This window comes from Bos taurus, chromosome 17 (assembly GCF_002263795.3).
Source record: "Bos taurus isolate L1 Dominette 01449 registration number 42190680 breed Hereford chromosome 17, ARS-UCD2.0, whole genome shotgun sequence".
NCBI lineage: Eukaryota > Metazoa > Chordata > Mammalia > Artiodactyla > Bovidae > Bos > Bos taurus.
This window is the reverse complement of record NC_037344.1, coordinates 6,161,815-6,184,682: the sequence shown is the minus strand read 5'-3', so window position 1 is coordinate 6,184,682 and position 22,868 is coordinate 6,161,815. Positions and strand designations below refer to the sequence as shown.

The following is a 22,868-nucleotide window of genomic DNA, read 5'->3' as shown; positions in this document are numbered from 1 at the left end:
CAGGAGGAGAAAGGGACGACAGAGGATGAGATGGTTGGATGACATCATCACCTCAATAGCATGAATTTGAGCAAGCTCCAGGAATTGGTGATGGACAGGGAGGCCTGGTGTGCTGCATTCCATAGGATTGCAAAGAGTAGGACACGACTGTGCAACTGAACTGTACTGAACTGAACTGAGGTCTCGTCTCCATGAGATGGCTCCAGAGGTCTGTCTACTGGGCTCTCCACTGGTTTGTCCCTTCAGTTCTGCAGTCTGTCCTGCAGAACAGTGCAGGGTCTGATTCAGGCATGCCTCGCCAGGCTCCTTCCATCTCTAACTCTATACTCCAGTAATATTGCACTTCTCTTCATTCCTGGAAGGTACCATCTTTTTTTGCTCCTTTATCCTTTTTACATCCTCTGCTCGAAATATTCTTGCTTCTAACAATATAAGAGCTTTTTTTTTTTTTTTAAATAATAAAGCTCAATAAGAACTTTTTCTGGCTCTTACTCATTCTTCTGCAGCTCTTGGATATCACTTCTTCTGAGAACATTTCATGCTCCTAACACTCCCAAGTCTGGGTTGATCCATGGTGACATATTTTCTATGGTGTAGTCTAAGCATTTATATACACTCCTATAATTGCCTGTTCATCTCTTATTAGTCTGTGGGATTGGTGAATACTTTGCTATTTCTTTGGGCCTAACTCAGAAGGGGCTGTTTTCTTGAATGCTTCTGTCCCGTTTGATCTCCTTATAACCTTAGGTTTACCTAGAGCAACACCTTTCACAGGTCACTCCCTTATTTCTGTTCTGGGTACTTCCTGTCCATCCTTTGCACATCTGCCTGGTCAGCATCCCTAGGGTGCTGGCTCGCATCACTTCCCTGTACCGTGAAATCCGTTGTTTCCCTTGGTTCTGTTTTCCACAAGGTAAAACTAGCAGGCACTCAGCATAAATGAGTGTCTTCTAGTTTTTTCTACATTTTCTACATTTCTGTCTTTGTTTAAGGCATCAGCATTTTCTTAACGACCAAGCTGGAAAACGCAACAGTTTGGAGTTCTCCCTGATCCTCAGTGACTGAACCTGAGCGCTGTCAGTGTCACACAGGGACAGAGCAGGCAGAGGAGGCGGACCTCTCGACCTTGGGTTAAGACTGGGTTAGGGGGTACTTCAGTCAGAGCACCCTCCCCTCCACCCAACCTGTGAGCCCGCACTTCCTTTCTCCTTTCTCCCCACTGCCGATGCTTCAGTTTAGACCTCTTTAGCTCAGCTTGAAATGTCATGTCATCTAAGTTTCTCCTAGACTGTGGAGATGAGATGAAAGTGCCTCCTAAAGTGTCCACATGCGTGTGTCAGTCATGACCTTGAACACGGCTGCCGGGATCTTTCTCATCCAGCTGCTCGTGGTTCTCCCGTGACGTCTTCTGTCCCGGCCGCCTCAGTCCCAGGCGCTCCCCATGGACAGGGCTGTGGCCGTGTTGGGTATGCACTCAGCGCAGTGTGATAGAACACGTTGTTGCTGAGTTCGCTTCTCTCCTGCACACACGTGGGGGCCATAACCACGTTTCCTTCGTCTTGCGTCTGTCTTCCTCCCTCCCCCGACCCCAGCCCAGCGTCGGCCGGACACAGAAGAGGTCAGCGACCGTAGTATCCGTGGACCCGGTGCTTCTGTTCCTCCTCCCTCCTCCTTCCAGGAACCTTCCGGGTTCCCTCCAGGCCGACAGCCTCTAACGCGGGAATCCCGCGCAAGTGCAGTCTGGGCCAGCGGCCGAGGCATCGAGTGGGAGCCACAGTTGCAGGTGAAGAGCTCAGGGAAAGTACTGATTGCACTTTTGTTTCTGAACCAGGTGCTTGCGACGGGGCTCAGTGGCCTGTACTCCTCCCTGCCTACCAAGCTGGAGGAGAAGGGCGAGGGGTGGCACTGCCTCCTGAGGGACGACTGGCTCCTGCTCCCGCCGCTCGTCCAGTTCATGAACTCGCTGGAGTTCTGCAACGCCGTCATCCAGGTGAGAGCGGCCAAGGGTCTGCCGCGGCCCATTCAGGACACGGACGATATGCTGAGTCTGCTGAGTCAGCTGATCACATCAGCGTTCCTTCTCTTATTGCAGTCAACGTTTGCGGAACACTGATGCTTTACTTTAAGCCTATTGAATGTCCTGGAATGAGTAAAAATGTTAGTTTATAGGTTTCGGGGAAGTTTTAATTGAGAAAAAAAATGAGTAGATTTTCTTTATCTTCCTTATAAAAAGTGTTAATTCTGTTTTGATTATCCACTTAACCAACAAAAGTAAGTTCAATGCTGGGCTCATTAAATAGATATTTTTAGGCTTCTAAGTATTCCAAATTATACCATTTTTACTTCAAGGTCTTCTTGGGAGTCTACAAAGCAAAACACTTTATTTTGCTTAATTGTGCATAGTACATAAAGGATATTGTTATCTCAATTGAATTTAGAAGACGTTAAGCATCTTCTTAGCAACACAAATTAAATTTGCTTTGAAATTGGCCTGCTTCCGGGGAAAAACAGCCACTGAACTCAAGTATATTTGGCTTTTTGATTAGATTTTTACCTTCAAATTTCTTGTTACTGTTTTCAATAAAAAATCAGATCATATATATACTTAAGGGTGTAGTAGGTTTTCATTGAAAAATGTTTTATTTCTATATAGGACAAATATTACCTTAATACTAGATTTATTAAGAAATAAAATTTCTTTATGGTGATTGTAAGGGGGAAAATGTTAGTTATAATCTGTTTATCTACCAAATGAAAAAATAGCTTCTGGAAGAAAATGCAAGTAAATTACTTCAGTTCCCGTCTCATTTTTATTGGTAAGTCAAAGGAGATTTTATTTATGTATAAGATAAATGGATTACATCTTAAGTTATTTTTTCCTTTAATATTACAGTCTGTCAACATTTTCTTGCAGAAGTTTGTGGAAATAAAAAAGATGGAACTATTAGTTTCTCCCCAAATGTACACAGAGAGTGAGATTATCAGTAATTTAAAGATCTAGACGCACTTCCCTAGAAATTGCTTTTTACTTTATTGTTTGACTCTGTTTTTATTTTTTTAAAGAAGGAGAAAGCTAACAGGCATGGTTGAGAACAGAGATACAGTTTATATCATATTCTGAGACTGAAGCCATATACTTTTAAGATTTTTTGTTTGGGGGTACTACTGAAAAGATTACAGTTGACCTTTGCACCTGAAGGTTTCACAGCTGTGGATTCCACCAACAGCAGATCTGAAAGTATTTCCAGAAGAATCCAGAAAGTTCCAAAGGGCAAAATTTGAATTTACTGTATGCCAGCAACTGTTTACTTAGCATTTATATTGTAGTTACTATTTGTATTGTAATAGGCATTATAAAGTAATGTAGAGATGATTTATACTATATGGGAAGACGTGTAGATTATATGAAAACACTATGCCATTTTTATTTATAAGAGACTTAAGCATCCACAGATTTTGGTACTGTGGCAGTGGGGGCTGGTCATCCCAGAACCAATTCCCCACAGATACCGGGGATGATTGTATTTATAAAAGACGTCAGTAAGGCTTATCCATACTAAATATATTTTGAAAGTTAAATGTAGGAAATGTTGTATCTCTGATAATGTTTTCTGCTTTTTAGCATTATCTGTTTTTTATGAAAAGATTTTCTAAATGCCTTCCTCCCCAATATAAATGATTTTATCAGAGAATGCATTTCAAAGTGAGAATTTTTTTTCTGCTGACAAGATGAATGGTTTTAATTGTCCATTTTGACAGTTATTTTTTTTAAATTAGTTGCAAGTTGAGATAGGACATAAATGAAGTTATGGAGCAAAAATTATCCATTCCAGTTTGTTGACTTTAATTTATGAGCCCATGTACATATTCAGTCTATTTATTATGTTTTTCATTTTTTTTCCAAATAGAAATTTAAAATTACTGGTTTTAAAATTTGGAAGTCCAGGCTATTTATTTATGCTGAGATAAACCATCTGGAAGAATTACATGGTGGTTTGAAGTGTCAGTTATTCTTTAGCCATGAAATAAATGGCCAACATTTGGATTTCCTTTTTGAATTCAGGTTTGATTTTAAGAAGATCTAAAGATTGTCTTTTTCATGACTGTTTGTTTCTCTCTTAGGTGGCTCACCCTTTGATTCGTAATCAGCTTGTCAATTATATTTACAATGGATTCTTGGTACCAGTCTTGGCTCCAGCTCTCCATAAGGTCAGTGATTGGCTGATGTCATCTCTTGTCTGTTTCTTGTACAACTGATAGAAGCCGAGGAAGGAAGACACAGTATCATTGACTTGGTGGTGACTTCGCTTTATTTTCCTTCTCATTTCATTCATGTTCCTTACCAGCGTCAATTACAGATCTTAATGATGGTGACAGCTTACATCTGACGGGATCCATTTGAGTAGGGCCCTGTGAATATCAAGTAAGCTGGTGTAAATGAACATTGGCACCTGGACTGACTCTTGTGTCTACTTGATTTCATAGGTAGTAGCCACTTGAAACTCTCTGTTAAGCTCTCCTCTGAGCTAACATGGCTCATAGTTTCATTGAGTTCAACAAGGCTGTGGTCCACGTGATCAGTTTGGTTAATTTTCTATGATTGTGGTTTTCATTCTGTCTGCCCTGTGATGGATAAGGATAAGAGGCTTATGGAAGCTTCCTGATGGGAGAGACTGACAGAGGGGGAAACTGGGTCTTGTTCTGGTGGGCGGGGCCATGTTCAGTTAGGTTCAGTCGCTCAGTTGTGTCCGACTCTTTGCCATCCCATGGACTGCAGCATGCCAGGCCTTCCTGTCCATCACCAACTCCCAGAGTTTATCTAAACTCATGTCCATTGAGTTGGTGATGCAATCCAACCATCTCATGCTCTGTCATCCCCTTCTCCTGCCTTCAATCTTTCCCAGCATCAGGGTCTTTTCTAGTTAGTCGGTTCTTTGCATCAGGTGGCCAAAGTATTGGAGTCTCAGCTTTAACATCTGTCCTTCCAAATGAATATTCAGGGTTGATTTCCTTTAGAATGGATCTCCTTGGTTGGATCTCCTTGCAGTCCAAGTGACTCTTAAGAGTCTTCTCCAACACCACAGTTCAAAAGCATCAATTCTTCAGTACTCAACTTTCTTTATGGTCCAATTCTCACATCCATACATGACCACTGGAAAAACCATAGCTTTGACTAGACAGACCTTTGTCAGAAAAGTAATGTCTTTGCTTTTTAATACGCTATCTAGGTTGGTCATAGCTTTTCTTCCAAGGAGTAAGTGTCTTTTAATTTCATGGCTGCAGTCACCATCTGCAGTGATTTTGGAGCCCCCAAAAATAAAAGTCTCTCATTGTTTCCGTTGTTTCTCCATCCATTTGCCATGAAGTGATGGGACTGGATGCCATGATCTTTGTTTCCTGAATGTTGAGCTTTAAGCCAACTTTCTTACTCTCCTCTTTCACCCTCATCAAGAGGCTTTTTAGTTCTTCGCTTTCTGCCATAAGGGTGGTGTCATCTGCATATCGGAGGTTATTGATATTTCTCCCAGCAATCTTGATTCCAGCTTGTGCTTCATCCAGCCCAGCATGTCTCATGATGTACTCTGCATACAAGTTAAATAAGCAGGGTGACAATATACAGCCTTGACATACTCCCTTTCCTATTTGGAACCAGTCTGCTGTTCCATGTACAGTTCTAACTGTTGCTTCCTGACCTGCATACAGATTTCTCAAGAGGCAGGTCAGGTGGTCTGGTATTCCCATCTCTTGAAGAATTTTCCACAGTTGATTGTGATCCACACAGTCAAAGGCTTTGATGTAGTCAATAAAGCAGAAGTAGATGTTTTTCTGGAACTCTCTTGCTTTTTCGATGATCCAGCAGATTTGGCAGTTTGATCTCTGGTTCCTCTGCCTTTTCTAAATCCAACTTGAACATCTGGAAGTTCTTGGTTCATGTATTTTTGAAGCCCGGCTTGGAGAATTTTGAGCATTACTTTGCTAGCGTGTGAGATGAGTGCAATTGTGCGGTAGTTTGAGCATTCTTTGACATTGCCTTTCTTTGGGATTGGAATGAAAACGGACCTTTTCCAGTCCTGTGGCCACTGCTGAGTTTCAAATTTGCTGGCATATTGAGTACAGCACTTTCACAGCATCATTTTTGAGGATTTGAAATAGCTCAACTGGGATTCCATTACCTCCACTAGCTTTGTTTGTAGTGATGCTTCCTAAGGCCCACTTGACTTCACATTCCAGGATGTCTGGCTCTAGGTGAGTGATCACACCATTGTGATTATCTGGGGCATGAAGATCTCTTTTGTATAGTTGTCCTGTGTATTCCTGCCACCTCTTCTTAATATCTTCTTCTGTTAGGTCCATACCATTTCTGTCATTTATCGAGCGCATCTTTGCATGAAATGTCCCCTTGGTATCTCTAATTTTCTTGAAGAGATCTCTAGTCTTTCCCATTCTGTTGTTTTCCTATATTTCTCTGCACTGATCACTGAGGAAGGCTTTCTTATCTCTTCTTGCTGTTCTTTGGAACTCTGCATTCAAATGGGTATATCTTTCCTTTTCTCCTTTGCTTTTGACTTCTCTTCTTTTCTCAGCTATTTGTAAGGCCTCCTCAGACAGCTATTTTGCTTTTTTGCATTTCTTTTTCTTGGGGATTGATCCCTGTCTCCTGTACAATGTCACAAACCTCCGTCCATAGTTCATCAGGCACTCTGTCTATCAGATCTAGTCCCTTAAATGTGTTTCTCACTTCCACTGTATAATTGTTAAGATTTGAATTAGGGCATACCTGAATGGTCTAGTGGTTTTCCCTACTTTCTTCAATTTATGTCTGAATTTGGCAATAAGGAGTTCATGATAAGTTCATAATAAGGGGCCAAGTTCAGTAAATCTTTAATCCAATTTTCTATTGGTGGGCGGGGCTGTGTTCCCTCCCTGATGCTTGACCTGAGGCCAGGCTATGTGGAGGTAATGAAGATAATGGCGACCTCCTTCACACCTTCACACGTTCCCCTGCAGGCACACTGCACTCAGTGCCCCGACCCTGGAGCAGGCCACCTCCGACCCGTGCCTCTGCCAGAGACTCCCGGACACTCATGGGTTTGTCTGGCTCAGCCTCTTGTGGTGTCACTGCTCCTTTGTCCTGGGTCCTGGTGTGCACAAGGTTATTTTTTGTGCCCTCCAATAGTCTGTTTCCCCAGTCCTGTGTAAGTTCTGGCAGCTCCAAGAGGGCTTATGCCATACCCAGGTCTGCCACACCCAGACCACTGCTGACCGGTAGCTCCACAAGAGACACTCAGAGTTCTGGCTCCGTCTCTGAGGGTTGGGCCTGTGTTCCGTGCCCTTCCCAGGTCTGAGCAGCTCAGGTGACCAAATGCTTCGCGAGCACTGTCCCAGGTGGACCCTGTGTCTTACTCACCTCCCAGTCCTGCCACTGGGTTTCCCTGGGGCGCTGATGAGATTGCAGCAGCCCCTGCCTTGGGCTCTGGTGGTCCCAAGCCTGCCTCTCTGCCTCTGGGTGGGGAGGGGCCTGTCCCAAGCCTGCTTCTCTGCCTCTGGGTGGGGAGGGGCCTGTACGCAGCCTGCTCGCTCTCCTTTGGTATTCTCTCAATCCTTTGTTCTGTGAGCGGGCCAGGCTGCAGAGCTGCAGATTAGGTTGTTAGGCTAGAGCCTTTGGCAGGAAAGTTCTCTTTTCCGCAGTTGCAGTTAGATGTGTATTAATTTCTTTTTTATTTTTCTCCTGGTTATGTTGCCTTCAGAGATTCCAAAACTCTCTACAGACCCACCTGTGAGAGGGTTTCCTGCTGTGTGGAAACTCCTCCTCCTTCACGACTCCCTCCCCAGGACAGGTCTCTGTCCATAACTCTTTTGTCCCTCTTTTTATGTTTTATATTTTGTCCTACCTCCTTTCAAAGAGAATGGGCTGCCTTTCTGGATGCCTGGTGTCTTCCACCAGGGTTCAGAAGTTGTTTTGTGGAAGTTGCTCAGCGTTCAAATGATCTTTTGGTGAATTTGTGGGGGAGAAAGTGGTCTCCCCATCCTACTCCTCCACCATCTTGTTTAACAAATAGATTCGAGGGATTAGATCTGATAGACAGAGTGCCTGAAGAACAATGTATGGAGGTTCTTGACACTGTAAAGGAGGCAGTGATCAAAACCATCCTCAAGAAAAAGAAAAGCATTGCACTGCATGGTATCTGCATTCAGCAGTTTGTTCCTGCTGGCTGTTCAAAAGACAGTGCGATATAAATTCAGTATCTGGCATCATTGGTTTTTTTGCTTTGTGCATGTTAGACCTGGTATTTCTACTGATACAGTATCCTTTTAGTTTCTTATACTGGTCAGTTTGACAGAATCTTCAATAGTAACTAATACTTTTTTTTTCTATGGTTGTCATTAAGAACTAGACAGATCCCATCTCTTGACCCTAAACAGGATCCTATAGTAAACTGCTTGAGGAAATTGGATCTTGAAGATTACAGGTGGCAAACTTGGAAGTGAATTCCACTGAAGATCGAAGAGGCCCAGCTAAAACAACTGTGGCAAGCATCACAGCTGTGGATTGAGCAGAACTTTTAGAAAGGGCTACCTTGAAGATGACAACCTTGGAGGAGCTATGGTGATTGGCAGTGGAAAGAATCAGAATGTGTGAAAATCCTTAAAAATGTATTGACTTAAATAACTTTGCCTATGTTATGAATAAAAAGAAACCTTTGTGCAGAAAGTCAGCATATAAAAAAAAAAAGAAAAGCAAAAAGGCAAAATGATTGTCTGAGGAGGCCTTACAAATAGCTGAGAAAAGAAGAGAAGTGAAAGGCAAAAGAGAAAAGGAAAGATATACCCATTTGAACGCAGAGTTCCGAAGAATAGAAAGGAGAGATAAGAAAGCCTTCCTCAGTGATCAATGCAAAGAAATAGAGGAAAACAACAGAATGGGAAAGATTAGAGATCTCTTCAAGAAAATTAGAGATACTAAGGGAACATTTCATGCAAAGATGGGCTCGATAAAGGACAGAAATGGTATGGACCTAACAGAAGCAGAAGATATTAAGAAGAGGTGACAAGAATACAGAGAAGAACTGTACAAAAAAGATCTTCACGACCCAGATAATCACCATGCTGTGATCACTCACCTAGAGCTAGACATCCTGGAATGTGAAGTCAAGTGGGCCTTAGGAAGCATCACTATGAACAAAGCTAGTGGAGGTGATGGAATTCCAGTGGAGCTATTTCAAATCCTGAAAGATGATGCTGTGAAAGTGCTGCACTCAATATGCCAGCAAATTTGAAAAACTCAGCAGTGGCCACAGGACTAGAAGAGGTCAGTTTTCATTCTAATCCCAAAGAAAGGCAATGCCAAAGAATGTTCAAAGTACCACACAATTACACTCATCTCACATACTAGCAAAGTAATGCTCAAAATTCTTCAAGCCAGGCTTCAACAATATGTGAACTATGAACTTCCAGATGTTCAAGCTGGAATTAGAAAAGACAAAGGAATCAGAGATCAAATTGCCAATATCCATTGGATCATCAAAAAAGCGAGAGTATTAGAGCTTCAGCTTCAGCATCAGTCCTTCCAGTGAATATCCAGGATTGATTTCTTTTAGGATTGACTGGTTTGATCTCCTTGCTGTCCAAGGAACTCTCAAGAGTGTTCTCCAACACCACTTATGATTCTCTCATTTTATGTAATGAATCAATGGATATATTTTCTATTGTGAGATGTCAAGAGACATCCATGGACCTAGAATTCTAATTTTAAAGAGTTTTGCCTTACTAAGTAAAGAGACATATAAGTATTTAATTTGGAGGATCTTTGTCAAGTTATTTAATTACCAGCCCTGGCAGGGAGAGAAGCAAGAAGCAACCTACCATGTGCATTTTGATGACATGCTCACTCTTGTGGGTCTGATGGTCCGTTTTGAAGAACACCTGCGCATGGCGACTTTGAAACTTGGCTGTGATGCTGGTGGTCGTTCTTGTTTAGAGCTTTAGGTCTCGATGGAAGATGTTCCCCTTTCTCACCATTTACCCACTCCGGTGTTCTTCCCTGGAGAATCCCAAGGCGGGGGAGCCTGGTGCGCTGCCATCTATGGGGTCACACAGAGTCGGACATGACTGAAGCGACTTAGCAGCAGCAATGCCTTTTGAGCACAGGGAGGTGTTTTCCAAAACAAACAGCGTACCTAGTTTGACTAGGGCTTTTGTGTTACTTCCGTGTTCAGAAGTATTGTATTATAGAAATAATATCTTGTATCTTGTATCTGTTTCCATGTTATCTTAATGTTAAATATCTTGCTCTTCTCGTGGAGGGCTGGGTGTCCTGTGTTGAAGGTCTGTAAGCCTCTTCACGGAAGAATTTTCCTTTATGGGAAAATAGAATGGTGCCCTGAAAATTCCTTGGCAGTAATTATCCACAGTATACTGGCCCGGTAATTCCCACGGACAGAGGAGCCTTGCAGCCTACAGTCCCTGACACCTCGGGTTTGGACACGACTTAGCAACTAAACAACAACAGTTACTCACATACTGTCTCGCACATTTAGACTTTCTTCCTCATTTATTGTCATCTTTTTTCTCATTGGCTGATACTAAATAAATTCCCAAGTCATTATTATAATACAGTAAATCCCCTATGTATGAAGCTTCAGTTGCAATCTTTCAAAGATGAAAATGCACCCCTGTATGTTGTCCTGTACTGCTGTACTGTACTGTAAGATAAAAAGTGTTTACTTTTTGTGTTTGTTTTTTCTGTACTGTTTGTGCAAAACTATTATAAGGCTGTTACAGTACAGCACTATATAACTGTTATGTTTGTTGGGTACCTAGGCTGACTTCCCTGGTGGCTCAGACGATAAATCGTCTGTCTACAATGTGGGAGACCCGGGTTTGGTCCCTGGGTTGGGAAGATCCCCTGGAGAAGGAAATGGCAATCCACTCCAGGACTATTGCCTGGAAAATCCCACGGACAGAGGAGCCTAGTAGGCTACAGTCCGTGGGGTCCCAAAGAGTCGGACACGCCCGAGCGACTTCACTTTCACTTAGGCTGACTTTGTTGGATTTACAAACAAATTGAACTTAAGGAACGTGCTCTCGGAACGTGCTCTCGGAACAGAACTTGTTCGTAGATAGGGGACTTACTGTAGTTATAATCGTAATTGTTATCTGTCTAGGATATTTTATGTTATTTTAATTAGCATACCTTAAAGTTGCAAATATTAATGATAGCTCTTTATCCACATTCGAGGTTGAGATCCGCCTCAGAGAGCTGTTAGGAAGCTCTGACTGGTCTCTGAGTGCCTTCCCTTCATAGCACAAGTGGAATTAAATTATTCAAAGTGCGGACCTCGGGTGACGTCTCCACAGTGCTCTGCCTGCTTCTTGAGGGTAGGGTTCACCCCTGCTTTGTTTACTGGGGAATCTCCAGTGCTGAGCACAGAACCTTAGACCTGGGAGGCTGAGTAAACAGCACATGTACGGAATGATGTTTGTTAAAATGTTGAACACTCAGTACATTTCCAGACAGTGGTTCATAGGGGAAAATTAAAGCACTTACACATATGAACTAATATTGTTCTCAATTATGCCCATAATTAAACTATGGGACGTAAAAATCATCAAGTTATTAATACATGCTTATTGTGGAAAGAAGCAGTCAGTGCTGAATATGTAAATTACAAAGAGAACATGACTATATTAGGCTGAATTTCTGTCCCTGAAAAATTCCTTAACATTTATCCATTGCAGACCGTTTCTCCCAGGGCTGTTTAGTGACTAGGGAGAGTGTTTCCTTCTTAATTTATTTTCCTCCCTGCTCTCCATTTTTCATTGTTTGTGTTTTTATCGTGTAGAATGAGAAGTTTTAGGAAGAAGCAGGGCGCAGGGGGAGGTGAAGGGCCCCTCCACTGGCTCTCAGCTCCCTGTGTGGTGGCTGATGCCTCTCAGGGGCGGCAGGACGGGCTCGGAGCGGGGCGGGGAGACCAGAGCTCGGTGTTTCTGAGGGGGTCCCCATGGGAGCACACGCAGCCCGTGTCCTTGCCTTTGACACAGCAGGGACACCTGGAAGTCTCAGGTCTCCTGGACAGGCTCCGTCTGTATCTTTCATATTCTGTGTCCCTCACTTTGAGCCTTCTTTAATATCCTAAATAAATTTCGCCCGTGGACTCTCTCAGCTCCCAATTTATGTCTAACATTTTAGTTTCCTCCCTCAATGGTGGCAGTTTGCAGGGGTGAACTTACTCCCACTGTCTCATAAATAGTCTCATAAATAGTATAAATACATTTAGGTTTAAAAATTTTCCTGCCTCACAGTCAGTACTCACAGTGTTTCCACTGCATTTCTTAACCAGAGATGAAGTCATTACAAAGGGTGAAGTGAGCGAAGTTGCTCAGTCGTATCCGACTCTTTGCGACCCCATGGACTGTAGCCTACCAGGCTCCTCCATCCATGGAATTTTCTAGGCAAGAGTACTGGAGTGGGTTGCCATTTCCTTCCCATGGGATCTTCCCGACTCAGGGATCGAACCCAGGTCTCCTGCATTGCGGGCAGACGCTTTGTAGAGGGTAGCAAAAGGTGGCGGGGGCGGGGGGGTTTGCCGGGAATCTTGACAAGTGAAGAGCATCTCCTCCTGTCTTCTCCCCACTCTGCACATGTGTAAAATGCCTTTGCATATGCTGTCTCTGTGCTGTCTTTATCTTGTGCTGTGGGGTGGCCGCTTACTCTTCTGTGTTGGGGCAAAGGAGTATCTGCATAGTTTTCTGTAGAGTGTGTGTGTGTGTGTGTGTGTGTGTGTGTGTGTGTGTGTGTGTGTGTGTAGGCCCATAATCCCTTATTCACTCTCCAAACTTCAAGAAGTTCCGAAAGCTCCATATGGTGTTACAATAGATAGCTTATGGTGAACGGTGTCAGATTCACGCTCTTGGAAGGAGAGGGTTTTGCTTGCTTTGGGACAAGAGACGTGGCTTCAGGCACTCAGAGCTTCCTGTGACAAAAGTTTTATTGCAGTGCAGAAGGAATAGAGAAAGCTTCTGACACAGATGTCAGAAGGGGGCAGAGAGTGCCCTACTCGGTAGTTTCGGTCGGGCTTTATATACTTTTTCAATTGGTTATTAACAATAGAAAGGTCTTACCAGACCTACTCCCACAACATACATCTTAAGATGACAGGATTAGTCAGAAGGTTCTTGTTAAGGAGGAACATGTCCTCAAGCAGGATGCATTGTTGTTCTATAATCATTAGCACAGAATTTAAGGAAAAGCATACCCTTGAGCAAGATGAGTTATTTTGTTGTGTAATCACTAGCTTAAAGAAAGTTAGTCTTAAAGTGAAAGTGAAGTCGCTCAGTCATGTCCGACTCTTTGCGACCCCATGGAATGTAGCCTACCAGGCTCCTCTGTCCATGGGATTTTCCAGGCAATAGTACTGGAGTGGATTGCCATTTCCTTCTCCAGCGGATCTTCCCAACCCAGGGATCGAACCCGGGTCTCCCGCATTGTAGACAAACACTTTAAAGATTGTTGTCAAAACAACTCAGAGTTTAAGAAAAAAACATCTTATGTAACTAAGGGAAAGGAATGTAGGAAAAAAAAGTTTGTCCCTTTCTCCTTCTTGAGAGCCCTGAGCTCCTTATTAACCTACCTAAAAATTAACTCTCAGAATCTGACCTTTGCTGAACTCATTTGGTGGCAAACCCATACCTGATCTGTCTCAAGGTTATTCATTTTTATATCACTTGTGTTATATACAAACATTAGCTTGTATGTTTCATGGAAGACATATTAACATATGATTATAGAGTTTTGCCCTGGACCTGCTGGTTTGTTATGTCAGATATGACAGATGTCTGTATATATTACTTTTTGAAAAGTTTTGGATTACAAAATACACATGGTTTCCAGGGTTTTGGATAAGGGATTCGAGCCTATTTTGGACATTTGGGAAAGGACACATTTCTGGAGATGGGTAAAAATCATACTTTGTAAAAATCATATTAAAGAAAATGATACCATGTTAATACGGTTCATTTAGGAATTAGATCCAGCCACAGATACCGACATCACATTGTCTAAAGCTGGTTATTCATGACCTTTGATTAATGGGACCGCCCTTATTCAGCAAGAGCAAGTTCTGTTGTTTCTGTCTGTATGTTTAATATATCAAAGCTCAGTTTTCAAGCCTAAACATTTATTGGGATGGTCATATTAGTCTGGGTCCTCAGAGAAGAGGATGCCACAATGAGATTACATGTTCAAGGGTTTTATTAGGGGAAATGCTTGTGAGGGAGAAAGCAGGAAGAGAGATGGGGAGGGCTGGGCGAGTTGTCAGGCTGCAGATCTGAGCCTGGGTGAAGGGAGGAGGCAGAGGTTGGCTGGAGTGTCCGAGACTTCTGTGCGATATGAGAAAAGCCATCAGAGGAGGCCTGCAGCTCCCAGGGACTGGTCTGCCTTCGCATCCCTCAGTAGAAGCAGCCAGCCTGGACTCTGTAGCGATGTCACTTCTGCCTGTTGTATTGTTCACAGTAGTCGCCAAGTCTGCCCACTTTCAATGGGAGATGATAAGAGTGTCGAAGAATTTGTGGCCGTATTCTGGGCATTTCCATGGTTACCGCCCTGGGACTGAAGGTTTGGAGGATCGGAGGGCTGAATGGAGAGGGCCCCTTGATGAGAACCAGGATCCTGGGATGTGGGTTACAACCAGTCTATGATGGAGTCAGGAGATAGTCCAACTTCACTCTCCTTCCTCCCTCTCATCGCCTGGTCTCCACTGGGTGAACCCGAGTGGAATCCAGGTGGCAAGGGAATCCTGGAGAAGAAAATGGCGCATACAGAGCAGGGTGAAAAGAGTAGGTGCAGACGGGAACATGGGAGTGGTCAGCACACATCTACACTCGCCTCCGCATCGCTGCTCCCCAGGTACAACTGCTGGTGTTCCCCTTGCCAGGTAACTGTGCTTAGTCACTCAGTCGTGTCTGACTCTTTGCGACTCCTGGAACTGTAGCCCACCGGGCTGCTCTGTCCATGAAATTTTCCAGGCCAGACTAATACAGTGGGTTGCCATTCCCTCCTCCAGGGGATCTTCCCAACCCAGGGATTGAACCCACCTCTCCTGCATCTCCTGCATTGCAGACAGATTCTTTACCTGCTAAGCCTTCAGGGAAGCCAAGTCATTAAATGCATTCTAAACATTTGCTTAAAATATTGGAATTTTAAAGAATCACTTTATTTACAAACCTGAGGCTTCTGACTCCTAGACCGGAGCTGTCTGCTTTCCCTCTGACCTCCACCCTTCAGAGCCTCCTGTTCTCCTTTAGTCTGTCTGACTCCTCTCCTTTTCTGCCCTACATGGGGGCGTGCCCAGGGCCTGGGCTCTGCTGATCAGCCGGAATCAACTACCAGCTGAATCTCTGCCTGAATGACCTGCTTCGCCCTCAGACTTAAACTGTCAAAGCCACGCTCATATGATCTGTTTCTCCCTGGCCACCTTAGGACGGCCTCTGTGCGCCTCCTTGGTGGGAGTGACACCATTTCCCCCCAGTTGCCTGGTCTACAAGCCTTGGTTATTCCTGAATCTCTTCTCATACTCCTCCCTCATCTAAGGCCAGCCTTGTACCATAAGGTTCTTTTTGTTGTTGTTTTTTATTGGAGGATAACTGCTTTACAGTACTGTGTTGGTTTCTGCCAACATCAACATGAATCAGCCAGAGGTATGCATAGGACCCCTCCCTCCTGACCCGCCCTCCTGGGTTGAGCTCCCTGAGTCACACTGCAGATTCCCACCTGCTGTCTGTTTCCAGTTGGTGCTGTGTGTGTTTCTGTCACTCCCTCAGTCTGTCCCACCCGCTCCTTCCCCTGCTGCGTCCACACACCTGCTCTCCGTGTCTGTTTCCACTGCTGCCCTGCAGATGCGTCCATCAGTGCCGTCTCCCTGGATCCCATATGCTTGTGTTACCCTGCTCACTTCTGCTGCTTCTCCCGGCAGTGTCCCTGCGGGTCACCCTCTGCACATACCTCGACTGGGTCTCATCACAGCCACTTCTTTCTCCGGGTTGTCGCACACATAACTGCTAGATTAAGTTTACTGAAACGCATCTTTTTTTAGAAAAAAAAAATTGTGTATTCGTTTGGCTGTTTGTTCATTGTTCACGCAGGCTCTCTCACTGTGGTGGCGCACAGACTCTTGTTGCGGTGCTTGGCTTTAGTTGTCACGCAGCATGTGGGAACCTTGTTCCCCCAGCGGGGATCGAACCCGCATCTCCTGCATTGCATGGCAGATTCTTAATCATTGGACCACCAGGGAAGTCCCTAAAGACACTTTAAATGTCCACTTTCCTCTCAGCCTTGAGTGACTGATCCCCTAGGTCTCATCAGTCTGCACGTAGCTACAGGTCCCTGCTTCACGCCCTCCTTGTTCTGGCGTTGGGGCCTCTCCTGTACTTACTCTTCTCCTCTCGAGTCTCACTCTCTCTGCAAGGGGCAGCTTAGACCCCACCCCCTCCTCAGCTGTCCCTGACTTGGGGGCTCTGGGCTCTCTCTTCTAGCATCCGTGGCTAGTGTCTGTGTGGTCATTGGACACTCCTGTCTCTCGTTCAGCGTGTTCTTGGGATTTGATCCTGCTTCCCTACCTCTATCTAAAACCCTTAGGACAGTCTGTATCTGCAGTTCTCCAACAGTGTTTCGAGGAACCCTGGGCCTTGGTGGAGGGGGAGCCCAGTGTAAATTGCCTACATTTATGAGTGAAACACAGTGACGCCTGTCAGACACCATGTGGATTAACTAACTTGAAATAAATCAGCTCTGGCGTTAAATATACATACCTTTCAACCCGAGCCTACTTTTGCCAAACCGAGTTTTTGTCAGATGCTGTGATTAAAAGCAAGTATCATGTGAAAATCTTGGTGGAATTTCTGAGGCTGACAGTGTTGAGTCTGATTCTGAGGTTTGCCCAACAGGAGTTAAGCTGTTAGGATTTAACAACATATTAAGTTGTTTGGATGTAAATACTTAATAGATGGGATGGTTGGGTATTTCTCTTGGCTTCAGGGTGCTGTGAATAAATGATGGATGTACTGAAGGTGCCAGAGACTAAGAAAATTGCAGTACCTCTGGCCTGTGTTGTAGGTTTTGGTGTCTCTACAGCAGGGTTTGCCAACTACGACCTGGGCTGTGGCCTGTTTCTATTTATCCTGAGAGTTAACTATGGTTTTTACATTCCTCTACAACAGACTGGTTCCAAATAGGAAAAGGAGTTCGTCAAAGCTGTATATTGTCACCCTGTTTATTTAACTTATATGCAGAGTACATCATGAGAAACGCTGGGCTGGAAGAAACACAAGCTGGAATCAAGATTGCCGGGAGAAATATCAATAACCTCAGATATGCAGATGAGACCACCCTTACGGCAGAAAGTGAAGAGGAACTAAAAAGCCTCTTGATGAAAGTGAAAGTGGAGAGTGAAAAAGTTAGCTTAAAGCTCAACATTCAGAAAACGAAGATCATGGCATCTGGTCCCACCACTTCATGGGAAGTAGATGGGGAAACAGTGGAAACAGTATCAGACTTTATTTTTCTGGGCTCCAGTCACTACAGATGGTGACTACAGCCATGAAATTAAAAGACACTTACTCCTTGGAAGGAAAGTTATGACCAACCTAGATAGCATATTCAAAAGCAGAGACATTACTTTGCCAACAAAGGTCCATCTAGTCAAGGCTATGGTTTTTCCTGTGGTCATGTATGGATGTGAGAGTTGGACTGTGAAGAAGGCTGAGCACCGAAGAATGATGCTTTTGAACTGTGGTGTTGGAGAAGACTGTTGAGAGTCCCTTGGACTGCAGGGAGATCCAACCAGTCCATTCTGAAGGAGATTAGCCCTGGGATTTCTTTGGAAGGAATGATGCTAAAGCTGAAACTGCAGTACTTTGGCCACCTCATGCGAAGATTTGACTCATTGGAAAAGACCCTGGTGCTGGGAGGGATTGGAGGCTGGAGGAGAAGGGGACAACAGAGGATGAGATGGCTGGATGGCATCACTGACTCGATGGACGTGAGTCTGAGTGAACTCTGGGAGTTGGTGATGGACAGGGAGGCCTGGCGTGCTGCAATTCATGGGGTCTCAAAGAGTCAGACACGACTGAGCGACTGATCTGATCTGACTGGTAGTTAATTAGCCAGAAACATGGTATATACACGCAATGGAATATTACTTGGCTTTAAAGAGGAAGGACATTGTAGCACGTTGTTATACAGCATGGAGGAACCCAGAGGACATTATGCTAGGTGCAGTAAGTCAGTCGTAAAAAGACAAATACTGTATGATTCTACAACAGTTACATTCATAGAGACAGCAGAATGGTGGTTGCCAGGGCAGGGGGAGGGGAGAATGGGCAATTGTTTATTGGATACGGAGTTTCAGTTTTGTAAGATGGAGAGAGTTCTGGAGATGGCTGGCAATGTTGGTTGCATAGCAGTATGAATATACTTAACACTATTGGACTGTACACTTAGTATGGCAGATTTTATGTGTACTTTACCACAATTTTAAAAAATAACTTTTTATGCTTTTTAGAGATTTCTTTTTTTTTAAGCAGTATATGACAGACACTGTATATGACTATGAAACCTGAAATACTTTCAGGCCCTTTGCAGAAAGTGTGCTAACCCCAACTCTAGGGGTTAGCATGGTGCCCTGTATATTGTAGGTGATTCATAAATGTTAAAGGAGGATAATAATAGTGGAAGAAGGTCCGCAGGTAGAGAGAGATTCCCGCCCCCCCCCATTTTTTCCGGAATGTAGTGATCAGACTGAGGAGCCGCAGACGAGAGCGGAAGCGGAGCAGGCTGGTTGGCTTTGTCAGCAGCTTAGGGGAGTCTGTCCAGGTGTGTGGTTTGGGGGCCCAGGGCTGGCGAGAGAGAGGCCAGTGGACTGTTGGCAGGAGCAGCCAAAGGTGGGTTCAGCGCCACCCGGCAGGGTTAGAAGAGAGGGAGGGCCGCACAAAGAGCCTGCTGGGCTCCGCATTGTCATTTTCGTCAAGTGTCTCGTGAACTTGGATATTCTGTTCTGAGGGTTATTTTGGCTCTTTTATTTGGAGACTGTGAGGGAATTAGGGCAGGAGTTTGGGCTCACCGCGATGGTTGGAGGCTGAGACCTTGAGAGGAGTGTGCTGAAGTAAAGGATGGATGGAAGGAAAAAGAATGACACACCATGCTTTTCCACAGGCAGCTCACAGGAGCTGGCTGCAATAACCGTGACCTCAAAGAGCGTCCGCACCTTTGGATTTTGCAGAGAATAGCAGCAATGTTTTGTTCGGCAAATTATTCCATGCAAGTGCACTTGGAAAAACAGAAGCAAAAAACCCACCAGAAACACTGATTTTTCCGCCATCTCTTGTGTGCTGAAACCCTGTCTGAGCAGTATACATGCGGACACTGACTTCAGCCATTCTCTTAAAGACACGTGCCGGTTTCTTGTAAACCGCTGCGGAGCCCATTTGTTTGAGAATCTTGTCTTCCAAACATGTGCATACATATTCATGATCCGTATTCCGTGAGCTCAGTAATTCATGGCTTATTGACTTGGGCTGATGGATGGAAGTTTTTTGGGGATTGGAGAAGATGGAGATTTTGAGAGTCTGGGAGCAGCCACACATGAGTCCCCGCCTGCTCTTAGTGTGTCTGTGGTGAACTGGGCCAGCGGGGCTCTTAGCAGCCAGGCGTGCTTTTGACTCTCATGCCCAGTGAAACTAGTGACTGAAGGTTTTAGGCGCAATTAGATGCCATCTTCAAATTATCATCATTAATAAATGTGAATGAGCCATGATCGGGTGCCCAGTGGAGAGGAGGTTTATACCGACCTCTTCTGCTGGCGTTTTCAGTCTCCAGTGAGGAGCAGGCCAAGCAGGCTGTCACTTAATGTCACTTATGTGTCTTCCTTCATGCATCTCTAGTCTTGGCGACAGTGGAGGGGGCTGGGGTGGTGAGGGTAGAGACAGCCCCATACTCTTCTGGAGACTTCCTCCTGTCGCGTCTGGAGCCTGGCGAGGCAGTACCCCGGGCACTCATCTGTCATCTACCTGCATCACCTCCCGAAGACAGACCCCTGGACATTCTATGTCTGGTTTCCAGTAATGCTGTAAAACCTCATCGATCAGGTCGTTCCTTTCCACAGGAAATTGATGAAGAAATTAGGATACCATCTTGGCCTGAAATTTTAGATTTCATTTTCCAAATGTGGTGGTTCTTTGTTAAATCTTGCAGTTTTCCCTTGAGTTGTGGAGCTCCACGCTAGACTCCAGCTCTGGCGGGGGTGGGGTCTATACCCAGAACTCCAGCGGGATCATATTTTTGTCTTTCCCTTGGGTATTTCTATTTGTGCATTTGAACAATTTGCTTTTTCAGATGTGTTCCCTACCTTACGGACCCAGCCTCCCCAGTCACAGAAGGCTTGTCCTGCTCCTCTCTGCTAGCCCCTTACTCCTTTCCTGGAGTGATGGTGAACTCTCCCCGTGCATGTGGAACTTGGTTTCTCACCATGCCCGGAGGAGAGCAGTTACTTGGAATGGTTCTATCCTCGTCAGCGCTGAAAGCATTGCTGCATGCCAGCCGGGGCCCGCGGACAGCTGGTCTGTATGAGGCGAAGGGCTCTTAGGATGGACTGGAGGAATGAGGTTGTTCCTCTCGGAAGCTGCTGCCGAGGTCTCGCAGACTCCGAGCCGGCTCAGGGGCCCCAGGGCCAGGGGATGGGGTCCCTCCAGGGCTGGCTGGCAGCAGGCACGGCCGAGGGCTGGGAGGGGTGAGCTTAGGGCGCCGGTTGCCACCTCAGACTTCTGCACAGCCTCGTGGTCCTGTCCAGCGCTGGGAGTCCAGGGGTGACTGAGGATCCGGGACGCAGGGGCAGCGCTCCAGCAGTCGTTCTGTCCCTGTTCACCCTGGGCCTCGCGGGAGACTTGTGTGGCAGCAGAGAGGCTGGATGTGACTGTCCCTGGCGTCCATCAGCATGAGGTAATTAAAAGCCCAGTTCTGTCGTGGGCCTGCAGCTATGGGGCGTGGGTTGACAGCACACTGTTAAACTTGGATGGAGAAGTTCATATTAAGCGGACCAGCTCCAGACAGCCTAAATTAATAATTGCTGTAGCCAGTGAGAGCCGGCTATTAAATAGACCTAGGAGATTCCACTGACAGTTATAAGAGGCTTTGACTTGGAAATACTTGACTTATTAATTGAAAACTGAAAATGTGTGCCATCTAATACATTCTATTGATGCATTGTATTTGATTAGTACAATTTGGGGAAGCAATCTAGTTTAATGTTGCAAAAAAAATGGCTTTTGAGGTGAACCTTAGTTGGACTTCTGACCCTTTGGTATTTAACTAGCAGCGTGACTGTGACAAGTACCTTCACCTGTGTGTATATATTATCTGTGGATAATGATACCTACCTTATTGGGCTCTTGTGAAGAGCAAATGAGATGCTGCATTGAACGAGCTTTTTGCCTCTGACACTTAGTACTAAATACATATATTACCTGCTAACCAGCTGAATCTCTAAATGAGATGTCCTTCCCATGACACTGTATGTTACTGGACAGTGAATATTTTTTTTTTTTTTACCCATTTTTGTGGCTCAAACAATAAAGAATGTGCCTGCAATGCAGGAGACCTGGGTTTGATCCCTGGGTCGGGAAGATCCTCTGGAAGAGGGAATGGCTACCCACTCCAGTATTCTTGCCTGGAGAATTCCATGGACAGAGGAGCCTGGCAGATTACAGTCCATGAAGTTGCAAAGAGTTGGACACGACTGAGCCACTAACACACACACACACACACTATTAGGTTGGCCATAAAGTTCCTTCGGTACACCGTTACAGAAAAACCTAAACAAACTTTTTGGCCAACCCAGTACTCTAGTGTTTTGATTTTAGATAATCTACTTATTGTTCCTTATCTGCTTTTTTATGTTATTTCATAGACAGCATGACTCTGGGTTTACTTTTGACTCATTCCCTCAGAACATGGTATCTATTCAGTTGTCCGTAGAGGTATTTCCCTGTTCGTTCTAATTCTCGGTGTCAGAGCCTCTTGGACTTCAGTGTGCAGAGATGACTCCCTGGAAGCGTCCTGCCCGCAGCCTCCCACGGGCTGGGGTTTGGCTCTCACAGGCTGGGCTGTAGCCCTGGCGTCTGCACGTCTGCCAGCTCCCAGGTGTGCCAGGGGCTGCTTTCGGGTGACCCTGCTGCTCTTCTGCAGCCTTCTGTGGGCACGTGGCTCCTCGTGCTCTTTTACTGATGTAGGATCGGAAGACATGGGCCGTAGTGTGATGCACGATTATGAAGATCGTAACTTTCTTAAGAACTCAGTTTTTCATGTGTAGTATCCACCACTGTCAGTTTCCCAAGGCTGTGGGAAGCGTCAGATAAGAAGGCAGGTAACACCTGGGAAAGCCGTGAGCCTCTTCCAAATGAGCAAGGTATTAACAGGGGCATGAGGTCTGCTTTGCCTCATGCTCAGGCCATTTTAGCCAACAAAGCAGATGACATAGGTGAGAATGTTTTGCATAATGTAAAGACTTAGTGGGCAGAGTGTCTAAAGGTGAGTAGTGCAAGAGGACTGTTGGGTGGTGAGGGTGTGTTCTGCCCCTGACGTGCAGATGGTGTTTGACTGAGGGACATACCCCCTCATAGTTCAGGATGCTGTGCAAGCACCATTGCTCATCACCCTGAAATCTCCTCTGCTCCTCTCCTGTGTGATGCTATTTAGGTGCGCGGACAGTAATGTCAGTACCGTAAAAGCTCCTTCCCAGTGCAAGTGCTGTCAGCTCGGCAGTGGGAATACTGGCCACTCGCTGATGTCATGTATACCCAGAGTATTACAAAGGCACTGC

At 45.1% G+C, this 22,868-nt stretch overlaps 1 protein-coding gene and 1 non-coding gene across 4 annotated transcripts in view; both read left to right on the top strand.

Moving 5' to 3' along the window:
* FHIP1A (FHF complex subunit HOOK interacting protein 1A) overlaps positions 1-22,868 on the top strand; it is a 308,163-nt gene that overhangs the window by 224,104 nt on the left and 61,191 nt on the right. For all 3 annotated transcript variants that reach the window (XM_002694315.7, XM_005217478.5, XM_010813681.4), the window contains 2 exons: positions 1,832-1,990; positions 4,123-4,209. In XM_002694315.7, the coding sequence (XP_002694361.1) occupies positions 1,832-1,990; positions 4,123-4,209 (246 nt within the window). The remainder of the gene's footprint in view (positions 1-1,831; positions 1,991-4,122; positions 4,210-22,868) is intronic.
* Positions 8,170-8,234, top strand: MIR2404-1 (microRNA 2404-1). Its single transcript, NR_036333.1, has one exon. It is a non-coding gene; the product is annotated as a microRNA 2404-1 (primary transcript).